Below are 24,873 nucleotides of genomic sequence, written 5' to 3'. Positions count from 1 at the left end.
GATTCCAATTCATACGTGAACGACAACAACAAAAAGAATGGAGAATTGAAAAACTTAATCTTACCTCTAACGAGTCTACTGATTACGAAGATTAAAACTTCTTAATCAATATTGCTATGTCAATGATTTTATTTAATGTTTATGGTGTTCGTAAGTTTAATCTTATTTATGTTCTAATGTTAATGTATTAAGTTTGTAGTATTTTTCTTCCTAATGTACATTTCTAAAAGTCTAATATAGTGTATTAAGTTTGTACTTCTTTTCAAAAAAAAATATAGCATAACTCATCACCTCGACGTGATGAGTTCATGTGTATTTTTTTCTTTTCAACCTTAATTCGCATAATAATCTGAAAAATAATTTTTTAATTGAACTCGTCACTTCGAGGTGAAGAGTTTTACAGGAAATATTAAAATATTAGGCTCAAAATATAAAAAAAAAATATCATGGAACTCGTCACCTTGACGTGAAGAATTCGTCCTGAATTGTAGAAAATGTCGTAGATCCCCAATTAATTTTTAAGGTATCCTATTAGATTAAATAATTACGTGGGTGCCCTATATTGGGGCAAAAAAAACCACAAAAAGAGAGTTCATTTAATCAAAGCCCAAAATTGAAAGCACAATTTCGAAGTTCCCCAGGATTTTAGGTTTAAAAGCTATCGATGCTCAGCTTGCAGTTATTCTTTCTACCTGGTTGCCTGCCGCTGCTTATCGCCCATCTCTGTTTCCAGACTCCCAGCTAACGTCGATTGAGACTTCGGTGTACCCTACCGATCTTCTCTCTTTTGAAGGACCAATTCTTCCGAATTAGCCTTTCAAATCTAGTCCAGGTCTGTTCAACCTTTTGATTCCTATATTTCTTCGTCAATGATTTGGGATTCATTTATATGTATCGGTGTTTCCGAAAAGATTACCTTTTTTTCCGTTTTGAATTTGGGTCTATGCAAGATTTGTTCTTTTGGGTATTGGATATGAATTTGGTTTTTATATCCATGCTTAGAGGTATTTCTTATAATTTATGATGGTGACATTAGCTTGAGTGTTTTTTGTAATTTCTTATTCAGACTCCAACTAGCTTCAGTTAAGATGTCTGCCGAAGCACCTGCCACCATGGAGATTGAAACACTGCCTTCTGAATCTAAACCCGAACCAAATGCATTGCCCCGAAGCCGAAATTCGAGCCTCTTAAGGCTCATGAGATGTCAGATGGTCGAGTCCAGTTCAGGAAGGTTTCGGTTCCGCCTCATAGGTATTCACCTCTCAAGAAATACTGGATGGATATCTATACTCCGGTTTATGAACAGATGAAGGTCGACATCCGTATGAATCTCAAAGCTCGGAAGGTTGAATTGAAAACGAGACCCGAGACTCCCGACATTAGTAACCTTCAAAAGTGTGCTGACTTTGTGCAGGCTTTCATGTTGGGTTTTGATGTTCCAGATGCCATTGCTCTCTTGAGATTGGATGAGCTGTATGTGGAATCCTTTGAAATCAAGGATGTCAAAACACTTAGAGGAGAGCACTTGTCTCGCGCCATAGGAAGACTGTCCGGGAAAGGCGGTAAAACGAAGTTTGCCATCGAGAATGCTACGAAGACTAGGATTGTCATTGCTGACACCAAGATTCATATACTTGGATCTTTTGCCAACATCAAGATTGCTAGGGATTCTCTTTGCAGCCTCATTTTAGGTTCCCCTGCCGGGAAAGTTTACTCGAAACTTAGACAAGTTACTGCTAGATTGGCAGAAAGGTTTTGATCTTTGTTATTTCGATTATATTATGAGATTTTGTTCTCTGAGTAGTGGATTTTTAAGAGTTATCTACATGATAGAGTGTGGCATTGAGTGATATTTTTGTAAACTACCCTTATAATGCTTCTTGTTGAATTTATCACAATGGAACCTAATTGATTATTGTTAGGGTTACAATCAGGCTGAGGCTCAAACTTAATTGAATACGATTCTAAAAGTTGAATTCAGCTTCAAGTGCACATATTAGTTGAATTCAGCTTCAAGTGCACATATTAGTTGAATTCAGCTTGAAGTGCACATATTATATAAACATAATGGTTTGAACCCGGAACCTTTTGAGAGAACACTCATTTTACCACTGAACATAGCTATGGAAAGCACCACCATAAATGGTATTGGGGAAACATGAGCAGCTCAAGTTTTCTTTGGAATTGCAATACTAAGTTATGCATAAACATCTCAAGTACAGAGTTTTGAAAGTGTAAATTGTTTTGAATAACTGAAGAACAATAATATTATTTCTAAGACAAAGAAATGGAAGATCATGGCTAGCCTCCAAAGAGAATCCCAGCAGCCTGCTCTTCATTGCCATCACATAATTTTAGAGCTTCTATCACCATTTCTCTTGCAAACCCCAGCTCAACAAGCTTGTCTACTTTGGCTTCAAAATTGGGTCTCTGCAGGAAATCAAAGAACTCTAAATTTTAGGACAGCAGTTTAACTTGGAACATATAAATGTTCAGCCTCAGGATGAAGAAATATTCTGCCAAGATGGTAGGCATACCAGTGTTACATCAGCATATGCGCCCCCTGGGAACAAAGAAAGAAAGAAAATGTCAGAATTGGAATAAGAATCACTTGAAGAGGACTTCTGTGACACCTCTTTTCGAGCGATAAAATCATGCTCAAGGAAAACAAATTAGTGCTGAATATATGTATATATCATGTGTGTGTGTGTGTACACACACCAATTTAACAATAAACTTGGATGAATTTCTGGAATAAAAGCAACCTATAGCATGCGATGACAACATGGGTCGGATGCCAATTACTAACCAGATGGTGGACCTCCGGATTGCACGCTAGCATTCCACTCTGTGGTTCCAGTTTTCGTCTGAAGAATCACAAACGATCAGATTGAATGAAACTGCAATCCATGCACAATTGAATGAAAGTCGAAATCTGCGGTAGCAGATAGAAAAGGGGGAGCTGGATGCTTGCTTCAGATTCCTTTCTTCATCAAGGTAATGGGAAGGGATGTCCTTTTCTGAAAAGAGTAAATATCTTGTTAACTTCCATTATAAGAAAAGAAATTTGGTAGAACAAAGTCCCGAAAAAGACGGTACATCAATGAACACATGGTAACTGAGAACACACGAACTTGCAGATTTTACAATTAAAGTCACCAACCTGGCAAAAATGGCACAGAAACTTCTCCTCCAACTCTAAGAACATTCTCCTTCCAATCAATAATACACTGTACAAATTGCACGAGTCATAAATATCTAAGAAATTTAAGAACTAAAACGGATGGATATGTATGGAAATTAAGCAGAGCTAAAGGTACCTGGTGTTTGCGTAACATATCCAATCCAAAGAGAAACTCCGTATTGGGAGAGTCCAGAACCACGAAGGAGCATTGATAAAATATATTTCCAATCTACAATAACACGAAACAAACCAAGAAGTTGGATGCATTCATATTATCAATTATAAACATGTTACATAATGACAGTTATAGGCTGATAAACAACACATAGGATAAGACTACTTATCAGAAAATTTTCCTAAAAGGAAGTAACCAAAAAGAAAGAAAATTAAACATATTGTTATACGAGAAAATCATAATGCATCCTACCTTAATTGGAGCAACATGTATACGTCCCAGAATCTCTGACTGGCCAACCCGATGAGCAATCTGTGGAGGGGTCAACACCAGCCGAGCAAGATGAACATAGTATGTTTTGAAGTCATATGAAGAGACAAATATAATAACACGACCAATTAAAGAATAGAGAAGAAAACATCTAGTGAACATCATCGACCATTCTCAATAAGCCAGACAATGATGTCACTATGTCGCTCAAACTCTTTGATTTTTCTTTTAGCATCTGTTGTCGACACTTGATTTCGAAGCACGGATAGGGGGTAGAACCTCTAAGGGCCTCCAAATACATGGGGAAAAAAATTAGAAAAATTTAACCGTACTCGTGTGGGGTACATACCCATGTCCAACATACACCCAAGTCCCGAGTAACATGGAACATAAACTTGCAAACTCCCCCCATACTCTTTTCCCACATAAAAAAGGAGGAATATTTCAAGGACTAATTCAATTGTGCCATGATGACTTATAAAGCAAAGGGATTGCTTGTGCAAAAAAAGGAAGAAGGTTATAGCACATACCCACAACGCTCAGCTCAGCTTTTTGAAATTATAGTTGACTGCACAGCGTTTGTCAGGATTTATGAGGCCCAATGTCTAAGCTAGCCCATCACAATTCGGCCCTCAAAGAAAATCAAAAAAATTAATTTAGTTCATATGTCATGTCATCAATCATAGTGAATTATCTTATTAACATCGTAGATCGTCACGTCAATACTGTAACGGTCAACAATAAAAAAATATTAGTCAAAGGAACACATTAAGTTTATTTCCTAAGTTGAAAGATCACATTGAGAAAAAAATAATACAAGGGTCACATTACATTTTTTTTTAAAGTGTAGGAGCTTGGGGTGCTTTTTGCCATTTATTTAGATTTTAAACTTTTTATCACTTTGGGTTAATATTTTAGGTTGTGTTTGTTTATGTTTTTTAATCGATTTGATTAATTAAAAATAAATAAATGTTTAAACTATGTTTTTTATCTTTAAGTATTTAAATGAAATATTTTCGGACCCCAGTCGCTTAGGTTTTCTTTTCTTTTCTAAAGCCTCATTTATCTTTTTTTTTCATCTTTAGTTAGTAGTAGGGATGAGCACGGAACTTGAACTGATGGATTTCGACTCGACCTGACTTGATCGAGTCAATTTTTTTTTAAAAAAAAAAGTTCGGATTCAGATTTATGGTGAAAAATTCAACCCGATATGACCTAAAAATTAATATAAAAATACCTTATATATTCAAGGACAATTACAAGAATACATCTCTTTATATTATTTTTTCAATTAAGTCTCTATTAACTAAATAAAATTAATTATTTTATTTTATTTTAAGTCAGAGCCGGGTTTTATCTCAACGATCGAGTCGAATTTTAGGTTAGGTGAAATTACTCTAAACTCAAGTTGGATTGGGTAGAGTTATAAAATTTTTGGATCAGATTGAGTTGGCCGAAAACCCAACCCATGCTTTCCTTAGTAGAAAATGACATCATTTTTTGTGTTAGGCATTATTGTGGTATTTTTTGTTTTTTCTATTATTTTTTTATATCACACATTTGTTTTCCGTTTATTTTTAGTATTTAATAACTATATAATGACATTTTTCTCTCTTTTAACACGATTTCAATCATTTGATCATTGTTTTTGTTTATTTTTTTTTCTCAATATTACATTTTACATCGTCTCAACTGATCAAAATAACGTTTATTTATTATTATCATATTGATCTATCTACTTTTGGTAATTGTTCTGATTGTTTAGAATGGATTGATTTTGAATCCATTGAGTGATCTAGGAAATAAAAGAGAATAATATTTTTCTTAAAAGATTTGTGTTTGAATAGTTACATTTACAGGGTATGAGTTGTTCATTCATAGACTCAAAAAAATTTTAAAAAATACTACTTTTTAATCGTCTAAAATTATTTAAAAAATATGAAAAAAAATAAAAGTTTTGCATAAATCAATGTTTTAAAAGTATTTTGCTTTTAAATGAAGTAGAGAATGTGTTTTATTAGGACAAAAACTCTTAAACATTAACATGTGAAGACAAAGGATTAAAGCATTACCAATCACTAGTTGGTCTAGTGGGACGAGACACTAGATCTTTTAAGTAAGATTAGTGGTTTGAACCATGGCGTTTGTGAATGGAATAAACTGGGTTGAGAGGGTCGTTCTCGACTCTGCAATACTCGATTTGTATTAATCAGTCAATAGATCGGATACCAGTGATTAATTCAAACAAAAAATTCAAGCAGTTGTGGTGGTTTGCATTTGATGATATAAAGTTGGGTATTTGAAAAGTAACTTCTCATATTATTACACGTTTAAGGATTGATTACCCATTAAGACATCCCTCTCTGTTTCACAATTGTGTACGCTTCGTAAGTTAGGATTTTGGATGGACGTTTTAGCTACTTTTAAAGATTTAATTTCTATATTTTAATTTAATTTCATTAAAATATCAATGCATTTTTTTAAAGCAAAATACATCAAATATAATTGAACTACGTTTAAATATTTTATTTATTAATCTGGGGTAAGTATAAGGTAGTATTTGTTTAAAGATAATTTTCAATCATTTGACATTAAACGCTTACACCTTTAACTTTCCTAGTGCTTGAATTCATGATGTCAAAGAATAACAACAATTTCTTTACCATAGAGGCCGCTTGATACGTGCCATGTTGAAATAATTATTTTAAGGCAAAAGGGTCGTTTTTGTCCTTGTAATAGACTCAATTTATCATTTTTTATCCTTATCATTATTTCGCATCAATTTAACCCTGTAAAGTGTTTAATTGCATCATTATTTAAAATAGTTTCCATTGTTTGGGGTTTTAGGTTAGGGTTTAGGGTGTTAATGTTTATAGTTTAGATTTTAGAATTTAGGGTTTTAAGTTAGGTGTATGATGTAATATAATACAATTAAACAACTTTGAAGGTTAAATTGATACAAAAATATGATATAGTGAAAATAATAAATTGGATCTACTACAAGGGTATAAGTTACCCTTAAGTCTTATTTTAATTATTAAAATTTTAAAAATTAAAAATTAATTATTAAATTTATCCAACTATATAAAACAATCGTTCAATTTATCATAATGATCCTTATGTTTTATCAAAATTTTATAAAATAATCACTAAATTTATCAAATTTTGCAACACTACTTCTAAAAATGTAAATTTTATTTAAAACATTCCTTAACAAATTTTTTTTTATCGAAGTAAGATGAATCTATTTTGTTTCTTAAAATCAGAACAATCATTTATGTCAAGTACTTGAATTAATGATTAAACTATTTGTAAATGTATGTATATATATAATATTTAACAATTTAAAGTGGATGACTAAATACTAAAATTGATAATAGCAGAGACACCAAAATCATAATTTGACCTTTAAACAACATCACACAATCCATCAAAACAGAGCACGTTTGTTCTGTTTTGATGATATAGTGGTCTTGAGATTGGGGCTATAGAACTCCTAATCTTGCATTGATGCTAAAGATGAATTTTTTTTTTGCTATCCTCTCCATTTTTTAAGGTTTCATTTTGATTAATTCGAATCAATTTAAGTAGCACATCTAATTTTGATTTGTGAGTTTCTTGGTGAAAATTTTCTATATATACAAATACTCAAATTTGAGATATGTTTAAATGATATTAAATTACTAATCACTTAAACAGACGTATAAAACATCGTCTTGACTAATTTAATCCGATTCAAGTCGTCCACAGACTTTAATGGGTGATTTTTTAACAGAGATTTTTCTGTATAAACGTACTCGAGACATGATTAATCGATATTAAATTACTTATCACTTAAACAAACGTAGATAGATGCTACCGGAGATGATTCAGATGAATACTACCATTAAAAAAGAGTTCAAGAGAATCACAACTTGATTATATATCATACCAAAATATGAACAAACAAATCACAGTAGAAGTAAATTTGATGAAATCCCAGCAAACAAAGAAGCAAATCCCAATAATTTCTAACCACAACATGAAATCAAAAAACAATCACTGGGGAATTCAGAAAGGAGGAGGATCCGCATAACCCAGAAAAGGCCTTCCACAAGAAGATAATTTAGGGTCACAGATATCCTCATGGAATGTATCTTGGAGCTTGTGAAATCCATGCTTGAAAACCCCGAAACCGAACAGCAACCCGACCGCCACCACCACTAGGACCAAGCAAGTGCACAGCATGCATATTCTCCCGCAACACATCCTTCAAGAACGACGCTTTATGGGGTTGTTTTTCTTTAAAATTCTGGGGAATTGTCAGTGATCTTGGGGTGTTTATAGAGATGAAGAAAGGGATTTATAGGGTGGGCTTTGGATCCGGAAGAGAAATGTTGAAAGCTTGAAATTACTTGGACGTTTGGGGGATTGAAATTGAAATTTAAAGGGTTGAGTTTTATTACAAGATGGACACACGGAAAAAAATTAATTTTCTTTACAAATTTGACCTAATCCATCCATAAAAACGATGGCAAAGTGTACCAACTTTGCTTGCAAAAAGGAGTTTTTTTTAGAGTTTTGGGTTGGGTACCTTTGAATTGTGGGGTTAGGCCGTTTTTAAAGTCTTGTTTGTTCTTTGTGAGATGGGCTTTTGGTCTATTTAAAAAAAACATTTTGAAGCTCAAATTTTGGGTAAAATTGGCCCAGACGGGTTAATTATTTAGCCCAATACGATACCATATATTTTATTATAGGAATTACGACATTTGTAACAGTGACTTGAAACTCGTCACGTGATCATGACGAGTTTTAATAAAATATATTTTTTCATTGAAATTTGTCACTCATTCATGGTAAAATTCTAATAAAAAATTTATATTTTTTTAAACTTATCACCTCGACGCGATGAGTTTGAATAAAAAAAATATTTTATGGACAAACTCATCATGTGGACATGACGTTTATCGCAGAGTCCAAATTAATTTTGAAGATGACCTAATAGGCCTATTTTTTTACCGCCTAACTTATTGGGTTTCTTTTACCCAAATATTGGCCATCTCTTCTCCCTAAACTTTTAATCTTCAATCGTGGGTCAAATTATAGTGTTTATTCCTATATTATATTAAAGTGTCCTTCAAATCTAACTCATTAAATAGATTCAGTGATAAAAGTGAATGTTATTTTTTTAAAGATTTTGAATTCGAGAAACCGTGTCTGCATGAGGTACGACTGTACGTGCATTGTATTAATAGATTAAAAAACTTCTAAACATATATTATCTTGTAACTACCACAAATACGTACTTGCTCCTGGGACTCAGTGCAGATATATTGTATAAAACTTAGAATACTTAATTACATTTATACGTACAACATCTTGAATATACTTGATCAAAGACACTAAAAATCATGCACGACAAAGAAAGAAACAATCTTGGTTGCTTGTAATTATTTTTATATGAAATGAACAACACCAAAATGAAAAGATGAAAAAAAAAAAAGGCATGGGATTTAGGAAGGAGGAGGAGCAGGGTAAGTAAAGAAAGGCCTTGCACAGGAAGAGTAATCAGGATCACAAAAATCCCCACCGTGAATACCACCGTTCTGGAAAGCTCCGAAGCCGGTCAACCACCCCACCGTGGCCGCCACCAGAATCATGCATATCACACACACGCATGCCGGGCAGCACCATGCCAGCAAACCCATCCTTCTCAACTTTAACAACAAATGCTTTATGCATGGATTGTTAAGACTTGGGGGTGTTTATAAAGAGAGGTGTGTGTAGGTTTTGTCTATGGAGAGTGCAGAAAGTGTACAATTATGAATTTGATCATCCATGTTTATATTCTATGATTAAATTTCAGTTAATTTAGTAAAAATTAAGGTTAAATTTAAAAAAAAATACAAAAGTTGAGGATTAAAATTTTTATATTACCTAGAATGATGTTAGATAGAAGGGGGAAATAAAGTGAGGGGTTACCAACGAGGATGGTTTAGGCGGTAAGTAACTTGATATCACTTAAATAAAGTTTCAGGTTCAAGCCATTGTGTATGTAGAAAAATTCCCGCTAAGAGACTTACTTACCAATCAAGTATGCGACCCAGGTCGGTATAGATTAGTCAGGGGGAAAAAGGTGAGGGGTTGTGATTGTTTGAAAGCTATAAAATACTTCGACGTTGGGAGGATTGAAATTCAATTTGTGTGTTGTTAGGTGGCTTAAATGACAATTTAAAAAAGGAGAGTTTTATAAGATTGGAAGAGAGATTTTTGTTTGCCTGCTTCACCTCTTAACTAACTACAAATAATCAGTCATAGCACCAAAAAACATTTAGGCATAATGACGCATTTAACTCCTAACGTTTGTCTATGTTTTCATTTTGGTCCTACTTTCTTATCACTTTAGCCCTCAAATTTTAACATTCAGTCAAATTATTACTACTTTTTCGATAGAAAAATGATTGAATTATTAAGATTTTAACGATACTGCTCTCGTAGTCTATGTAACAATTCAAATATACCTCATAAAAAAGTTAAGGGTAAATTACGCATTTAGTATTTAAACTATAAGTTTTTATCCGTTTTAGTATCTAAACTTTCATTTTTTTTAAATCATACCTCTTTTTTAGTTTTTGTTTCATTTTACTACCCCACCATTAAAAACTTAACGCGTTTAGTACCTAAACTATCAGTTTTGATCCGTTTTAGTACCTAAACTTTCAATTTGTTTCAAAACTTAACGTTAAATTTTTAACATATGTACTAAAATGAAAACTAAATGTTTGTTATGGTTTCCAAAAAAATTGAAAGTTTAGGTACTAAAACGGATCAAAACTAATAGTTTAGGTACTAAATATGTAGTTTACCCAAAATTTAAAGAGGACTTATACATCATCTTCGAAAATCTTGTATCCTCAAGTGAGAATGAGTAGATAATTTAGATGTTCATGTTTGCTACTCTTCAATCCTTTTCCTGATCATGTTTATCAACAATGGACAAAGAGGTCACTGTTAGCACTTAAGTTTCGTATGGGATTTTAATTCAACTAATTTATTTGAATTTCGACTTTGAGTCCAATTTTATGTGTTGGGATACTTTGGGCCTTTTCTTAAATATTAAGGGTAACTGACAAATTTTTTCCAATCAGATCCATTAATCATTTAAATATTATAATCAAGTCACTAATAGTTAACATTTTATAAAATTTTCAACTGATTTTTTCTTCTGAATATATAATAAGGCTTAATACCAAAATAAATATTTCTTTTCTCGAATAGGTGTCTAAACTATTTTTTGACTCATTCAGGTGTCTGGGCCATCAACGGCGTTAATTTTTTCCGTTAAGTGACACATATCATAATATGGTGATTTTGAAATTTATTTTTTTAAAATATTAAAAATATTATTATATATATATATATAAACCATAATTTTTCTTAAATTATAAAAATCCCCGAAATCCCTAAATCCTAATCATTTCCGACCACGATCATCACTGTAGATGTAGTCTCTACCATCATCCTAGTCTTACGATGCCATAGTTGTTGTCGATCGGTTGTCAAAGTAATGTGGGATTGCGATTTTCATATTAGGGTTCGTGAGATATAAAACATAGATTCGTCACCGATCGATTGTTGATCGATCATGATTTTATAGGGGTTTTGATCGCCGGAGAAAGTGAGACCGAGTGAAGCTTCGTCAACGACAAATGATGGCGATCGATATGGGTTTAAGGGTTTCAAAAGTGTGATTATTTCAAATTTTTGTGTTTTTTAAATATATATATATATATATATTAAATTTTAAATTTTAAATTTTAAATAAAAATTGTAAAATTACCGAGTCATGACACGTATCACTTAATAGTGAAAATTAACACAATTGATGGTCCGGACACTTAAAGTGGTAACATTTGTAAGTTGTAACGTTAGATACCGAGATGAATAAAAAAATTTAATTTTGACACATATTCGAGGATAAAGATATAATTTCAACACTTACTTTTGTATTAATCCTTATAATAAATATTAATATTCATGCTATATTCAACTCGAAGAAGAATGGATTTACACCAAAATCAAACAACAATACAAGACTGTATTATTTTGAAAAAAAAGAAATTGCATTGCAATATTATGTGATGTGTCTACGATTTCCATCTCCACTACAACCAAATGCAATAAAAAAAAAAGGAATCCCTAATCTTCCCTGCTAATTTCTTTTCTTCTACCAACACTGATCCGTCTCCCACCTTCCGATCGGGCACGCCCAATAGCCGATGTGCACCTCGCGTACCCCAACGACATATCATAAATTTAACATTAGGGACGGAGTCAAAATTAGATAAAGACAGGGGCTCTTGGTATATACAGTTCCTAAATTCCATTGAATAAGCTTTGAAAAATTAACATGACGAAGGTTGTGGACAATGGCATATCCGTTACTTTAGGTTAGAGATGAATTTTAAAATTATATAATGTTAATTTTATAGTATTGTCGCAACCGTCTTTCGGGTTGGGCCCCGGAATTGGGCTTCGACGTGGATTGATTGGGTTAGAGTCGCCACCGACCATTTTAAAATGAATTTAGTGGGTCGGACACCATCTTACCTGATCTGTTATACCAGAACGTGTCGGGTTCGGGAGTCGATTACGGTCAAGGAAGGGTTAGCACCCTTGAACCGCCCTTTCGATACCAATTAATTTGTCGATTGTCTTAGTTGCGAAAATTTAAAACTTAAATTTAAATTTAAAAACTCGATGCAAATCACTTACCTTTGATCAATTGGAATTTCTGAAAACAATGAGTCGAAGATGTTAGGGAAAAAAAAATAACAAATAAGTAATGAATTAGGAAAAAAAAATAAATAAATAAATGAATATAAATCAAATGGCAAGAATTTTTTTTTTAAAAAAAATACTAAAGTCAAAATAAATAAAAGAATAAAAAGATAAAAGGTGAAGAAAACGAGATAGGGAAAATAAAATAATATTAAAGTAATAATTAGAACGAATATAAAAAACGTTAACGTTAAAAGTAAACAAAATAAGAGGAAAAAGTGAAAAGTGTAATATGGGAAAAATACATAAAAATAAAACAATAAAAATAGATAAAAAAGGTTAAAGTTTGGAATTAGAAAATGTTAGAAAAACAAATAGGTAAATAAATAAAAGGATCAGAATGAATTAAATTGGACCTTGCGCACTGAAAGTGATACTAAAACCAAACTGTTAAAAAAAACAAAATTAGAGGGTTAATTCACAAAATATAAAATGTAAAAGGTGACCAATTTGAATGAATTGAGAATCCAGAGACGAAATTACAAGTGATGGCCAGATTGAAATGCGATTTAAACTACCAGGGACTGCGGAGAGAATTAAAGAATCTTCTATTTGCATAATGGTCCCTGCTATATATATACAAACCAGCTGAATTTCGTTTCATAATCTTCATTTACTCTCAAATTCTTTCTCCCTCAGCCGAGAGAAAGCTCTCAACTCTCCCAGAACTCTCCTAGGCGATTTCCGGTCGCCGCCTTGTGTCTCCTCCGCCACTCAGGCCACCGCGCCGGCCGCCACTGCCGGCGGCCTATGAAAACCCGAACCCCACCAAAATAAACCTCACGTCCCCGTGAACCCAAAATCAACACTCAATACCCAAACAACCCCCTTGTCGGAGTAGATCTAAAGAAAACCCTTTCGGTTTTACCTTTCCGGTGACTTCTCGCTTTTCCGATGGCCTCTTGATACGTGCTCCGATGTTTTTTCTTTTGCTCTGCTTTTGGTTTTGGCTTGTTGTGTTCAATGATTTACTGTTTATTGATTTTCTTTGGGTTCTTGTTCGGTTGTTGGTGTTTGGCTATCTTGTTTGTGGTGTTTGGCTTACTATTTGTTTTCTCTGTTGACGGCTTTGTGATGGCTCGGTTTGTTCGCCGTGGTGGTCTATTTCACTGTGTTCTCAGTTTTGGTTGTGATGCCTCGTGGGTTCTCCCTCGGTCTGGGTTCTCCGATGATCCCTCCCCTTGTTTGATTACATGGGTTATTTATAATCTGAAAAAAAACCTATTTTTAGCATCCTATTTGAACTAGGATTCTAATGCTTGTGGTTGTCCTTGCTTCATGCGCCGGATGTTACGGGGTTGCTGGTGATGAGACGTGCGGCCGTGAAACTCGTTCATGGGAGGTTCCCTGCGGCGCTGGTGATGACTGCTGGAACAAGATGGGCGAGCTAGGGTTCGAAAACCCTAGCTAATCCGGGCTTGGAGGTTGGTTCAGGCCCTGAACCGTTGGGCTACCTCTTTTGTAAACAGGCTTGTTGTGTATTGGGCTTAGCACTTGTTGTATATGGGACCTGTTACAAACATGTGTTATACATACCATATAATATAATTATAATGAGATAAATCAATATATAAATATATTATAGTAGTATGATCGTAATAATATGAGGGCGAAATTAGGTGTCTACAGCTGCCCCTCTTTGCTCATTATCGTGTAACAAAAATAGAGCAAAGATTACAAGACACCAAATTTCGTCCATATCGAATATCCTCTGTCGTAGAGTTGAAATCCGATATGAAGACTGATTTGTCAATTTGAACTGAAATATGAAATAACTCCTCGTCGTGAGGTCGAGTCGGAACGAAATCCTTTGTCGTGAAGTTGAGCCTGAGAATTGGATATCCCCCGTCGTGAGGTTGAAATCCAATGCAAGCTGCGTTGTTTTGAGGCCAATATCCTTCGCTGTGAAGTTGAAATTGGCTCTGAAATTGAGAAATGTTTGTTGAGAACCAACGGTCCCTTCGTCGTGAAGTTGAACTTACGTTGTCTGGAGTCCAATATCCTTCGTTGTGAAGTTGAAATTGACTCTGAAATCGAGAAATGTTTGTTGACAACCAGCGGTCCCTTCGTCGTGAAGTTGAACTTGCGTTGTCTGGAGTCCAATATCCTTCGTTGTGAAGTTGAAATTGGCTCTGAAATTGAGAGATGTTTGTTGACAACCAGCGGTCCCTTCGTCGTGAAGTTGAACTTGCGTTGTCTGGAGTCCAATATCCTTCATTGTGAAGTTGAAATTGGCTCTAAAATTGAGAGATGTTTGTTGACAACCAGCGGTCCCTTCGTCGTGAAGTTGAACTTACGTTGTCTGGAGTCCAATATCCTTCGTTGAGAAGTTGAAACTGCTCTGAATTGAGAAATGTTTATGGACAACCAGCGGTCCCTTCGTCGTGAAGTTGAACTTGTGTTGTCTGGAGTCCAATATCCTTCGTGGTGAAGTTGAAATTGGCTCTGAAATTGAGAAATGTTTGTTGACAACCAGCGGTCCCTTCGTCGGAAGTTGAACTTACGTTGTCTGGAGTCCAATATCCTTCGTTGTGAAGTTGAAATTGACTCTGAAATCGAGAAATATTTATTGACAACCAGCGGTCCCTTCGTCGTGAAGTTGAACTTGTGTTGTCTGGAGTCCAATATCCTTCGTGGTGAAGTTGAAATTGGCTCTGAAATTGAGAAATGTTTGTTGACAACCAGCGGTCCCTTCGTCGTGAAGTTGAACTTACGTTGTCTGGAGTCCAATATCCTTCGTTGTGAAGTTGAAATTGACTCTGAAATCGAGAAATGTTTGTTGACAACCAGCGGTCCCTTCGTCGTGAAGTTGAACTTGCGTTGTCTGAGTCCAATATCCTTCGTTGTGAAGTTGAAATTGGCTCTGAAATTGGAAATTGTTTATTGACAACCAGCGATCCCTTCGTCGTGAAGTTGAACTTGCGTTGTCTGGAGTCCAATATCCTTCGTTGTGAAGTTAAAATTGGCTCTGAAATTGGGAAATTGTTTATTGACAACCAGCGGTCCCTTCGTCGTGAAGTTGAACTTGCGTTGTCTAGAGTCAAGATCCTTCGTTGAGAAGTTGAAATTGGCTCTGAAATTGAGAAATGTTATTGACAACCAGCGGTCCCTTCGTCGTGAAGTTGAACTTGCGTTGTCTAGAGCGACCCGATATCCTCCGTTGTGAATTTGAAATCGTGGATATTTGGCTTCGAGCTAGATATCCTTCATTGTGAAGTTGAAATCTACTCTCGAGCAAATTGCGAGTTCGAGAGAAAATTTTCAATCTGTCGAGTTGGTCGAAGTGTAGCTTCTTGCTGTCGAGCTAAGCAACCACCATCGTTCTTTAAAGACGCTTACGAATCAAGCTGCAAAATCATGTATGCTAAAATGAGGAATGTGATGCACCTAAGTATGTCTAAGATGCATGCAACATGAATGAATTATGTGTTATCTCTTCGTGCTTTGTCTGCCAATCTGGTCCATGGAATCGATCGTGCCTCATTTGCTTCTTGAGCTTGGGCTTTATAGACATTTCATATATGAGATTGTTCTGTTTGAAAATGTTTTTCTCATTTTTCTTGTTTCAGGAGAGAAAATGATAAAAATGCTGTAAATATTATTCGCAATTGAATCAAGTTATAAACGTGAGTTCAAAGATATCAAAGGAATCAATAGCTCTTTTAACGTTTTCAGAGTTACAGCTCTTTGACAAATGTTCAAATGGATGGGTTGGCTTTAGCTTGACCTCCTTTCTAAGGTTTTGGAAAAAAATGTCATTTTTTTTAATATCTTGACATGCTTTGGCACTTCAATTGGGTGCGGACAAAATGACGCAACTAGCATGATCACTTACTAGACCTTTTATTTCAGTCCTCTGAAATCTTCTATTTGTTCAAGCTTTGTAGGCTCCTCTAACAAAGGCAGTGCAAAAACATCGGTCTAAAAACGAATTCTTGAGTGCTCATGTGTAGTTGACTATAACAGGTGTTCCTTAACTCCCTTAGTCCATTTTACCGAAAATTTCTTGCTTAGATAATTTGATTTAACTTGTCATTATCTGGCTAGCTGAATCCATAAAGCCGGGGCATTAAACCAATTGCTTTAGAGGGACAGCTTAATATTATAATCACTCTTATCAAGTTAACTGAAGGGTTCATCTCATCACAGAGTCTTCGGCCTGACAAGAGCAGTGGAGCAAACACCGAATTGCCAAGTGTCCGAGCAATGTCATGGTTTGAACGTAATCTACTCATAAGGCCAGGGCTTTCAAGTTTCCTCTATAACCAATTGCCTTGGCGGAATAGCTCAGTTTTTACGGATTTAATTTCCTAAGATTGTCAAGAAGAACATGTTATAGCCTAGGTGTTTTTTGAAAGTCAAGGAATCTCATCTTTAGAGTTCAATTTTCAAGCAACTGACCTAAACTGGATTCACCTACTCGACTCTTTCATTTGTAAAGATCATCATCATCATCGAACGTCTTAAATAAAAAACATAGTAATTGTCATAGGCAAATGATGCCCCATGTTGTCCGCACCTTATGAAAGGAAAAGGGTATATTGGTTAATTACAAGAACGGGGTATGGTGTTTGAGGGTACATTCTGGATAAGGTCAAAGTCCTTGTTTTAAATCATGTTACTTCCTCAAAGATTCGTAATTTTGAACCGTTTACAGAGTTTCTTAATTCAAATGATATGCAAAGAATTGCAAATTTGCAAATATGATCCATTGCTTTAAAGTAACATAAATTTGCTTAAAATGTTTTTACAAAAACTTGAGAAAAAAAAATGGAAGAAAAACAAAGTCAAACAGAATGCCTCAAATGATGAAATGATATTCCTCACTTGGATGCCCCCAAGTTGTTGAAGTCGATCCAGTTCTGGTTACGCATCTTTTGTACCACCCTCTTGAATGCGTAACAGTTCTCAATTGTGTGCCCTGGGACTCCGCCGTGATATTCACAATACGCATTCTCATCATACCACTTGGGGTATGGGGGCTTCATGGGTTCTACTGGATATGGTGACACCACATGGGTGTCAAGAAGTTGCTGGTAAAGCTCTTTGTAGGTCATGGGAATTGGGTCGAAATGTTCCCTTTCCCTCCTGGAATCTTGTTTAGAAGTACCTAACGGTACAACTGCAGTTGATTTTGGGCTGGAGATTGTAACACCTTTGCTGGAGTGTTTGATGTTATTAACCTCTCCATCCCTCTCCCTCATAGGAGGCTTCTTACTGGCTTCCCCATCCTTAATCTTGCCTTGCTTTATGGCCGACTCAATCATTTCTCCGGCCATAACCAAGTCTGAAAAGCTTCCTGATGTGATCGCCACCAGATGCCCGAAGTATGGAGCCTTCAGAGTCTGCACGAAAAGTTTCCGAGTTTCCTTTTCATCTAACGGTGGATGAACTTGCACAGCCAAGTCCCTCCATTTTTGTGCGTACTGCCTGAAACTCTCGTTATGCTTCTTTTCCATGTTTTGTAGCATAACTCGATCTGGCCTTATGTCATTGTTATGCTTGTATTGTTCTAGAAATGACTTGGCCAGGTCCTTCCAGGTCTTGATATTTGATCGGCTTAGCTGGTTGTACCACCGAATGGCTGAGCCCGACAGACTATCCTGAAAGTAGTGGATCAGAAGTTGGTCGTTTCCTCCATATCCTGTCATCTTTCGGCAGAACATGGTGATGTGAGTGGATGGGCAACTATTCCCGTCAAACTTCTCGAACTCCGGGGACTTAAATTTCGGGGGAAGAACCAAGTCCGGGACTAGACTAAGTTCCGCTGCATCGATTTCATGGTAGTCACGGTCTCCTTTGACTATATTCATTTGGTCCTCCAATTGTTTGATTTTTCCTCCATCTTCCTCGCTTTTTCCTCTTCGTCCAAATCCGGTACATGGTAATAACCCGGATTGTTCTTAGGGTTGAATACAGAGGACGAGGCTTTGCTTTTGCAGCAGATGAGTCCCCTCGAAGTTCTGGTAAGATTTCAGGTGAGATAACCACCTGTGGGGTAGGTTGTATAGTTACCCCTTCCGATGAACCTGCCCCAGGCGCACTGGTCTGTTGTAAGCCAACTAACTTGGCAACGATCTGATCAACCAAGGACTCTTGGTTCTTTGTGATTGTTTCCAGAGTATTTCGACTGTTCTGGTTATTTGTCTTCTAGTTCCTTTTGTAGTTTTAACATATTCTCCTCGATTTGTGTAATTCTGGCTTCCATCCTCTTCTTCTTCAAACGAGTGTTATGTGGATGGGGTATGTCCAGTACTTGAGGCGGTGTATCCAGTATTTACTCCTTTTGATGAGACATGTATATATTAGTTAATGTAAATGCAAACAAAATGCACAAAAAATAAGAAATGCAAAATGTCTAAATATGTGATGCATGAAATGTCTGAGGCATTGATCCAAAAAATGTGCCTGTTATTCTGAATAACCCCTATTGGTGACAAAAGTGTTACGTCTGAAGAGACAAAAACTCTTTTTGATGGTACGAATCCTGTACAGCTTCTGACAGGTTGATTCGTCTTTTTCACTAGTTGAATATCCTGCCGAACCATCCCGGCTCCTTTGGCTAAAATGTGCAAATAATGAGATGCTTGCCCCCAAAAGGTCTCGAAGGACTGCATCTCCGGCTCTCACTATCTGCCGAGCTTGTTTCTAAAAATGCCATTAGAGCGAGAGAAACTATCCAAAGCTTGCTTCTTGAATTCATCAGCAATGGCATCCCGCTCAGTTAGGGTTTCACCATCTTGTTCTTGTAGTTTTTTTAAAAGGAGCGACCGGGTCAGTGACCTTTTCCTCGTATTGCCCCTGCAACTTTGCCTTTGAGTATTCTCTGACCACGGTTGGACTTCTGAGCTTTTTATCTCTTTGTATTGTAACCCCTTTGTCCATTAATATTGATTATTCATGTTTAACAAACACATTTTTTGTGGATCAACACCCCGTTTTAAATGATGCGAATGATGAAAATAAAATAAAAGAAAACAAAAATAAAAAGAGTTAGTGAGGTAAATCAAAACAAAAATGAAAAAATCCTACCCCACATGCTTTAATTCCTACCCGGACATGATCTCTATCCCGTATGCTAATTTCAAACAAATCCTAACCGCATATTTGTCTAGTTCGCATGCTTTGAACAGAAAGTAAAGCATGAAATAAAACAGCCTAGGGTTTGAAGTGAGGTTTTGAGGTGGGCTCTAATTCTCCATAGTCTCCCGGTTTAGGTTCTAAAAAGGTACTCGAGTTCTCCTTGCCTGTGCCCCCTTGGGCTTGCCAGACCCTTAGTCCTAAGCTCATTACAAGCTTGTGTGGACTAAGTTAAACTCGAGAGGACACATTCCCTTATGCCCATACGGTGAATAAATTCACACGAAGACATAAGGTATATGAATCCCGAAGGCTACTTGCTAGGCATATGCGGTGAATAAATTCACACGAATGCGTCGCTTTCACCCCCACTTAAAAGGGTTCGGAGCTCGGGTTTAGAGCTTAGAGATGACAATTTTGAAAAAAATCTGAAATCATTAAAAAACATCAGTACAACTATTTATTTGAAACAAAATAATCAAAGGTAAATAATTGGAATCGAATAGATAAATTTAAATTTAAATTTACAATTTTCGCATAAAAAGACAACGGAAAATTAATTCTGGCCTGACTCACTTACCGGTCCCCAGTGGAGTCGCCAAGCTGTCGCAACCGTCTTTCGGGTTGGGCCCCGGAATTGGGCTTCGACGTGGATTGATTGGGTTAGAGTCGCCACCGACCATTTTAAAATGAATTTAGGTGGGTCGGACACCATCTTACCTGATCTGCGTTATACCAGAAACGTGTCGGGTTCGGGAGTCGATTACGGTCAAGGAAGGGTTAGCACCCTTGAACCGCCCTTTCGGTACCAATTAATTTGTCGATTGTCTTAGTTGCGAAAATTTAAAACTTAAATTTAAATTTAAAAACTCGATGCAAATCACTTACCTTTGATCAATTGGAATTTCTGAAAACAATGAGTCGAAGATGTTAGGGAAAAAAAAAACAAATAAGTAATGAATTAGGAAAAATAAATAAATAAATAAATGAATATAAATCAAATGGCAATAATTTTTTTTTAAAAAAAATACTAAAGTCAAAATAAATAAAAGAATAAAAAGATAAAAGGTGAAGAAAACGAGATAGGGAAAATAAAAATAATATTAAAGTAATAATTAGAACGAATATAAAAAACGTTAACGTTTAAAAGTAAACAAAATAAGAGGAAAAAGTGAAAAGTGTAATATGGGAAAGAAATAACAATAATAAAATAAAACAATAAAAATAAATAAAAAAGGTTAAAGTTTGGAATTAGAAAATGTTAGAAAAACAAAATAAGGTAAATAAATAAAAGGATCAGAATGAATTAAATTGGACCTTGCGCACTGAAAGTGATACTAAAACCAAACTGTAAAAAAAACAAAATTAGAGGGTTAATTCACAAAATATATAAAAATGTAAAAGGTGACCAATTTGAATGAATTGAGAATCCAGAGACGAAATTACAAGTGATGGCCAGATTGAAATGCGATTTAAACTACCAGGGACTGCGGAGAGAATTAAAGAATCTTCTATTTGCATAATGGTCCCTGCTATATATATATACAAACCAGCTGAATTTCGTTTCATAATCTTCATTTACTCTCAAATTCTTTCTCCCTCAGCCGAGAGAAAGCTCTCAACTCTCCCAGAACTCTCCCTAGGCGATTTCCGGTCGCCGCCTTGTGTCTCCTCCGCCACTCAGGCCACCGCGCCGGCCGCCACTGCCGGCGGCCTATGAAAACCCGAACCCCCACCAAAATAAACCTCACGTCCCCGTGAACCCAAAATCAACACTCAAATACCCAAACAACCCCCTTGTCGGAGTAGATCTAAAGAAAACCCTTTCGGGTTTTACCTTTCCGGTGACTTCTCGCTTTTCCGATGGCCTCTTTGATACGTGCTCCGATGTTTTTTCTTTTGCTCTGCTTTTGGTTTTGGCTTGTTGTGTTCAATGATTTACTGTTTATTGATTTTCTTTGGGTTCTCTGTTCGGTTGTTGGTGTGTTTGGCTATCTTGTTTGTGGTGTTTGGCTTACTATTTGTTTTCTCTGTTGACGGCTTTGTGATGGCTCGGTTTGTTCGACCGTGGTGGTCTATTTCACTGTGTTCTCAGTTTTTGGTTGTGATGCCTCGTGGGTTCTCCCTCGGTTCTGGGTTCTCCGATGATCCCTCCCCTTGTTTGATTACATGGGTTATTTATAATCTGAAAAAAAACCTATTTTTAGCATCCTATTTGAACTAGGATTCTAATGCTTGTGGTTGTCCTTGCTTCATGCGCCGGATGTTACGGGGTTGCTGGTGATGAGACGTGCGGCCGTGAAACTCGTTCATGGGAGGTTCCCTGCGGCGCTGGTGATGACTGCTGGAACAAGATGGGCGAGCTAGGGTTCGAAAACCCTAGCTAATCCGGGCTTGGAGGTTGGTTCAGGCCCTGAACCGTTGGGCTACCTCTTTTGTAAACAGGCTTGTTGTGTATTGGGCTTAGCACTTGTTGTAATATGGGACCTGTTACAAAACATGTGTTATACATACCATATAATATAATTATAATGAGATAAAATCAATATATAAATATATTATAGTAGTATGATCGTAATAATATGAGGGCGAAATTAGGTGTCTACAAGTATTTAAGGGGAAAACTTATTTATATTAAAGTATGAATACTGAGATCCTTAACCTTCGAGTTTCGAGTCTAATTCCTTCATATGATTCTGACCCGATCAGAACTTTTAGAGTATAATTCTAATTCGATCAAACCCAATTCGATATAAAATAATGATTTAATATTAAAAAAATGCTTAAGGGTCACATTTGCTCTTGTAGTAAACTCAATTTGTCATTTTCATCCCTATCGTATTTTCGCATCAATTTAGTCATCAATCTTGTCTAATTGTATCATTCCATACCCCTAAATCATAAACTTTAAGTTAGAATTTAGGGTTTATAGTTTAGATGTTATGGTTTAGGATTTATAGTTTATAATTTAGGGTTTTAAGTTATGAGTAGATATAGAATGATACAATTGAGCAACTTCGAGGGCTAAATTGATGCGAAAATACGATAGGGGCGGAAGTGATAAATTAGGTCTACTACAGGGATAAAAATTATCCTTTTGCCTTTAAAAAATAATAGATATAAACATATTATAACAATCATCCATAAATTTATTTAAAGAAATTACACTATTATCCCGAATCGAGTCCATTCGGAGTTTATTCATTTATTTTTCATACTATAATTAATAGCCATAATAAATGGAAAACGACATTCATCTTCATTTTTGGTGCGAAATCATTCATTCTCTACGACAAGTCAATGCTTCCCAATTGTTTAGTCATTGCTTGAATTTCACCATCTAAATTTTATTCACGGCTTAATACCTAAAGTGGCCCCTTAATTTCAGTAAAATTCTTACTTTGGCCTTTTTATTTTTCGATCAGGTTAGCTCTCAACTTTCATCTTATATGCACCAGTAACCTCTTAATGTTTTTTTTTGTAATAGGTAATGATGTGGTCCAATGAGACGGTCACAAGTAAAAAAAAAACAAAAAAAAACAATATTAAAAATTCTGAAAAAATCATTCGAATAACCGTACGTAATGGAAGTTGTAGGGCTAAATCGGAACTTTTATTAAAGAATAGAGACTAAGGTAGGTATAAAACAATTATTGTTTAACTAGGGATAAATTTAAGTGGTATTTAAATAAATATTTTGAAGTGAGTACTACTGTTGTACTTTAATTGATTAATTGAAGAAAGTGCCATGAACATGTAACTGCAAACAGTTGGATATAACAAAGAAAAAGGTTAAAATGTCATTAAAAGAATCCCCAAAGCTTTGTTTAAATAAAGGCTTAATGCACTTTTAGGTACCTAAATTATACTTCAATTTGACTTTTGATACCTAAAGATTTTTTTCTCTAAAAATAGGTGTCCGACATTACACTTTTAGGTACCTAGATCGTAATGGCCGTTAAATTTAATTGTTATCTGACACATGTCACATATAAAATTTTAAAAAAAAAATTAAAAGGCATTTAATAATGCAATTTAAAAAACAAAAAAAACCAAAATTTCACCGTCGATTGACCACTGTTAATTCGTGACAGTCACCGTTGACACCATCAGAACTATTTCGCCGTCGCGACCAACATCAAGTCTCCACCCACCATGAAACTATGTCGATTGTCGTGAAAAACGCCACAAAAGATCATTGATTTTCTAAAAAAAAAATATGAAACAGTTGGTCGTACATTAAATGGTCACCACCATTAAGTTTCTCGATATGCTCCCAAGAAAATCCAGTCGTTTATGACTTTTCGCCATCGTCAGAGGTGGGAGATAAGAGAGAGATGGAAGACGCAAGGGGTTTGGTTTCTTCGAAATTTTTTTAATTATATTTTTATTATTAAAAAATAAAAATATATATAATTAATAAAAAAATCTTTAGACATTAAAAATCATTTTGAGATATAATTTAGGGACTCAAAATTATGTTAAGGCTTAAATAAACATTCAGAAATTATGGAGGGGGTGGCCTCCACGAAGAAGCGAATGGATCTGAATCTCTGAAATCAAATAATTTTAATTTAATTAATCAAAGGAAGCTTCCTGGAAGCTTAGCCAATCCAATCAAATCTATGGACTGCACCTCTTTTATTTTAATTAAACTACAAAATGGGATCCATTCACATGCATTCTCACATCTCTTCTCCTAACCTTAAATTATTTATTTATTTTAGGTGAAAAATTATCATAGTTCCCTGTATTAATAAAAAAAAACAATATGACACTTATATTATTTTTTCTCTCATTGCGACTCTCTAACTTGAAAAATAAACTTAATGTGGTCTCGTTGACTAATATTTTTCGTCGTTAATCATTACGGTATTAATGTGACAGTTCACTGTAATGACTTGATGATCTACGATGTTGACGTGACAGTCCATAGTGATTGATAACATGGTGGATAACATGATATTTCATTTAAATTGGTATTGTCATGTTATTATTATGGATCGTAATATCAACACCGTGAACTGTCACGTCAACACCATAACAATTAACGAAAGAAAAATATTGATCAAATAATCATATTAATTTTATTTTTTGAGTTAAAAAATTAAATTAAAAGAACTAAATAATATAAAAACCACATTGATTTTTCTTCAAAAAGTACATGAAACTCTATTTTTTTCCCTCTATTTTAATGCTCCACCTTCAACCCTTTTATTCAACCCCTTTTCTCACCTTATTAATTTATAGGTTTAATTCCGAGTCTAGTCCTTCTCCTAAGTTAGAATTTTGAAATTCGATCCTTTTACTCTATTTTGACATAATTGGATCCTCTACTTTTATG

The 24,873-nt window shown here is 35.2% G+C and overlaps 2 protein-coding genes across 2 annotated transcripts; one reads left to right on the top strand and one right to left on the bottom strand.

Moving 5' to 3' along the window:
- Positions 1-701: 701 nt before the first annotated feature.
- Positions 702-1,839, top strand: LOC120205299 (RNA-binding protein pno1-like). Its single transcript, XM_039205211.1, is given in 3 exon segments — positions 702-832; positions 1,067-1,163; positions 1,166-1,839. Coding segments are annotated over 2 exon segments (669 nt in total). The 5' UTR covers positions 702-832; positions 1,067-1,088; the 3' UTR covers positions 1,760-1,839.
- A 392-nt stretch (positions 1,840-2,231) lies between these two features.
- On the bottom strand, positions 2,232-9,350 carry LOC120205348 (protein DNA-DAMAGE INDUCIBLE 1-like). Its single transcript, XM_039205242.1, has 8 exons — positions 9,199-9,350; positions 3,612-3,780; positions 3,321-3,413; positions 3,164-3,230; positions 2,971-3,020; positions 2,810-2,867; positions 2,538-2,563; positions 2,232-2,430 (listed from the first exon to the last, which is right to left on the bottom strand). Exons 1-8 carry the CDS (start codon positions 9,348-9,350, stop codon positions 2,302-2,304), a joined length of 744 nt encoding a protein of 247 aa, XP_039061173.1. The 3' UTR covers positions 2,232-2,301.
- Between the last annotated feature and the right edge of the window lie 15,523 nt (positions 9,351-24,873).

The sequence above is a fragment of the Hibiscus syriacus genome, unplaced genomic scaffold (genome assembly GCF_006381635.1).
Source record: "Hibiscus syriacus cultivar Baekdansim isolate YM2019G1 unplaced genomic scaffold, ASM638163v2 tig00012370_pilon, whole genome shotgun sequence".
Lineage (NCBI taxonomy): Eukaryota > Viridiplantae > Streptophyta > Magnoliopsida > Malvales > Malvaceae > Hibiscus > Hibiscus syriacus.
The sequence above is the reverse complement of the archived record's forward strand: the minus strand, read 5'-3'. Positions and strand labels throughout refer to the sequence as shown.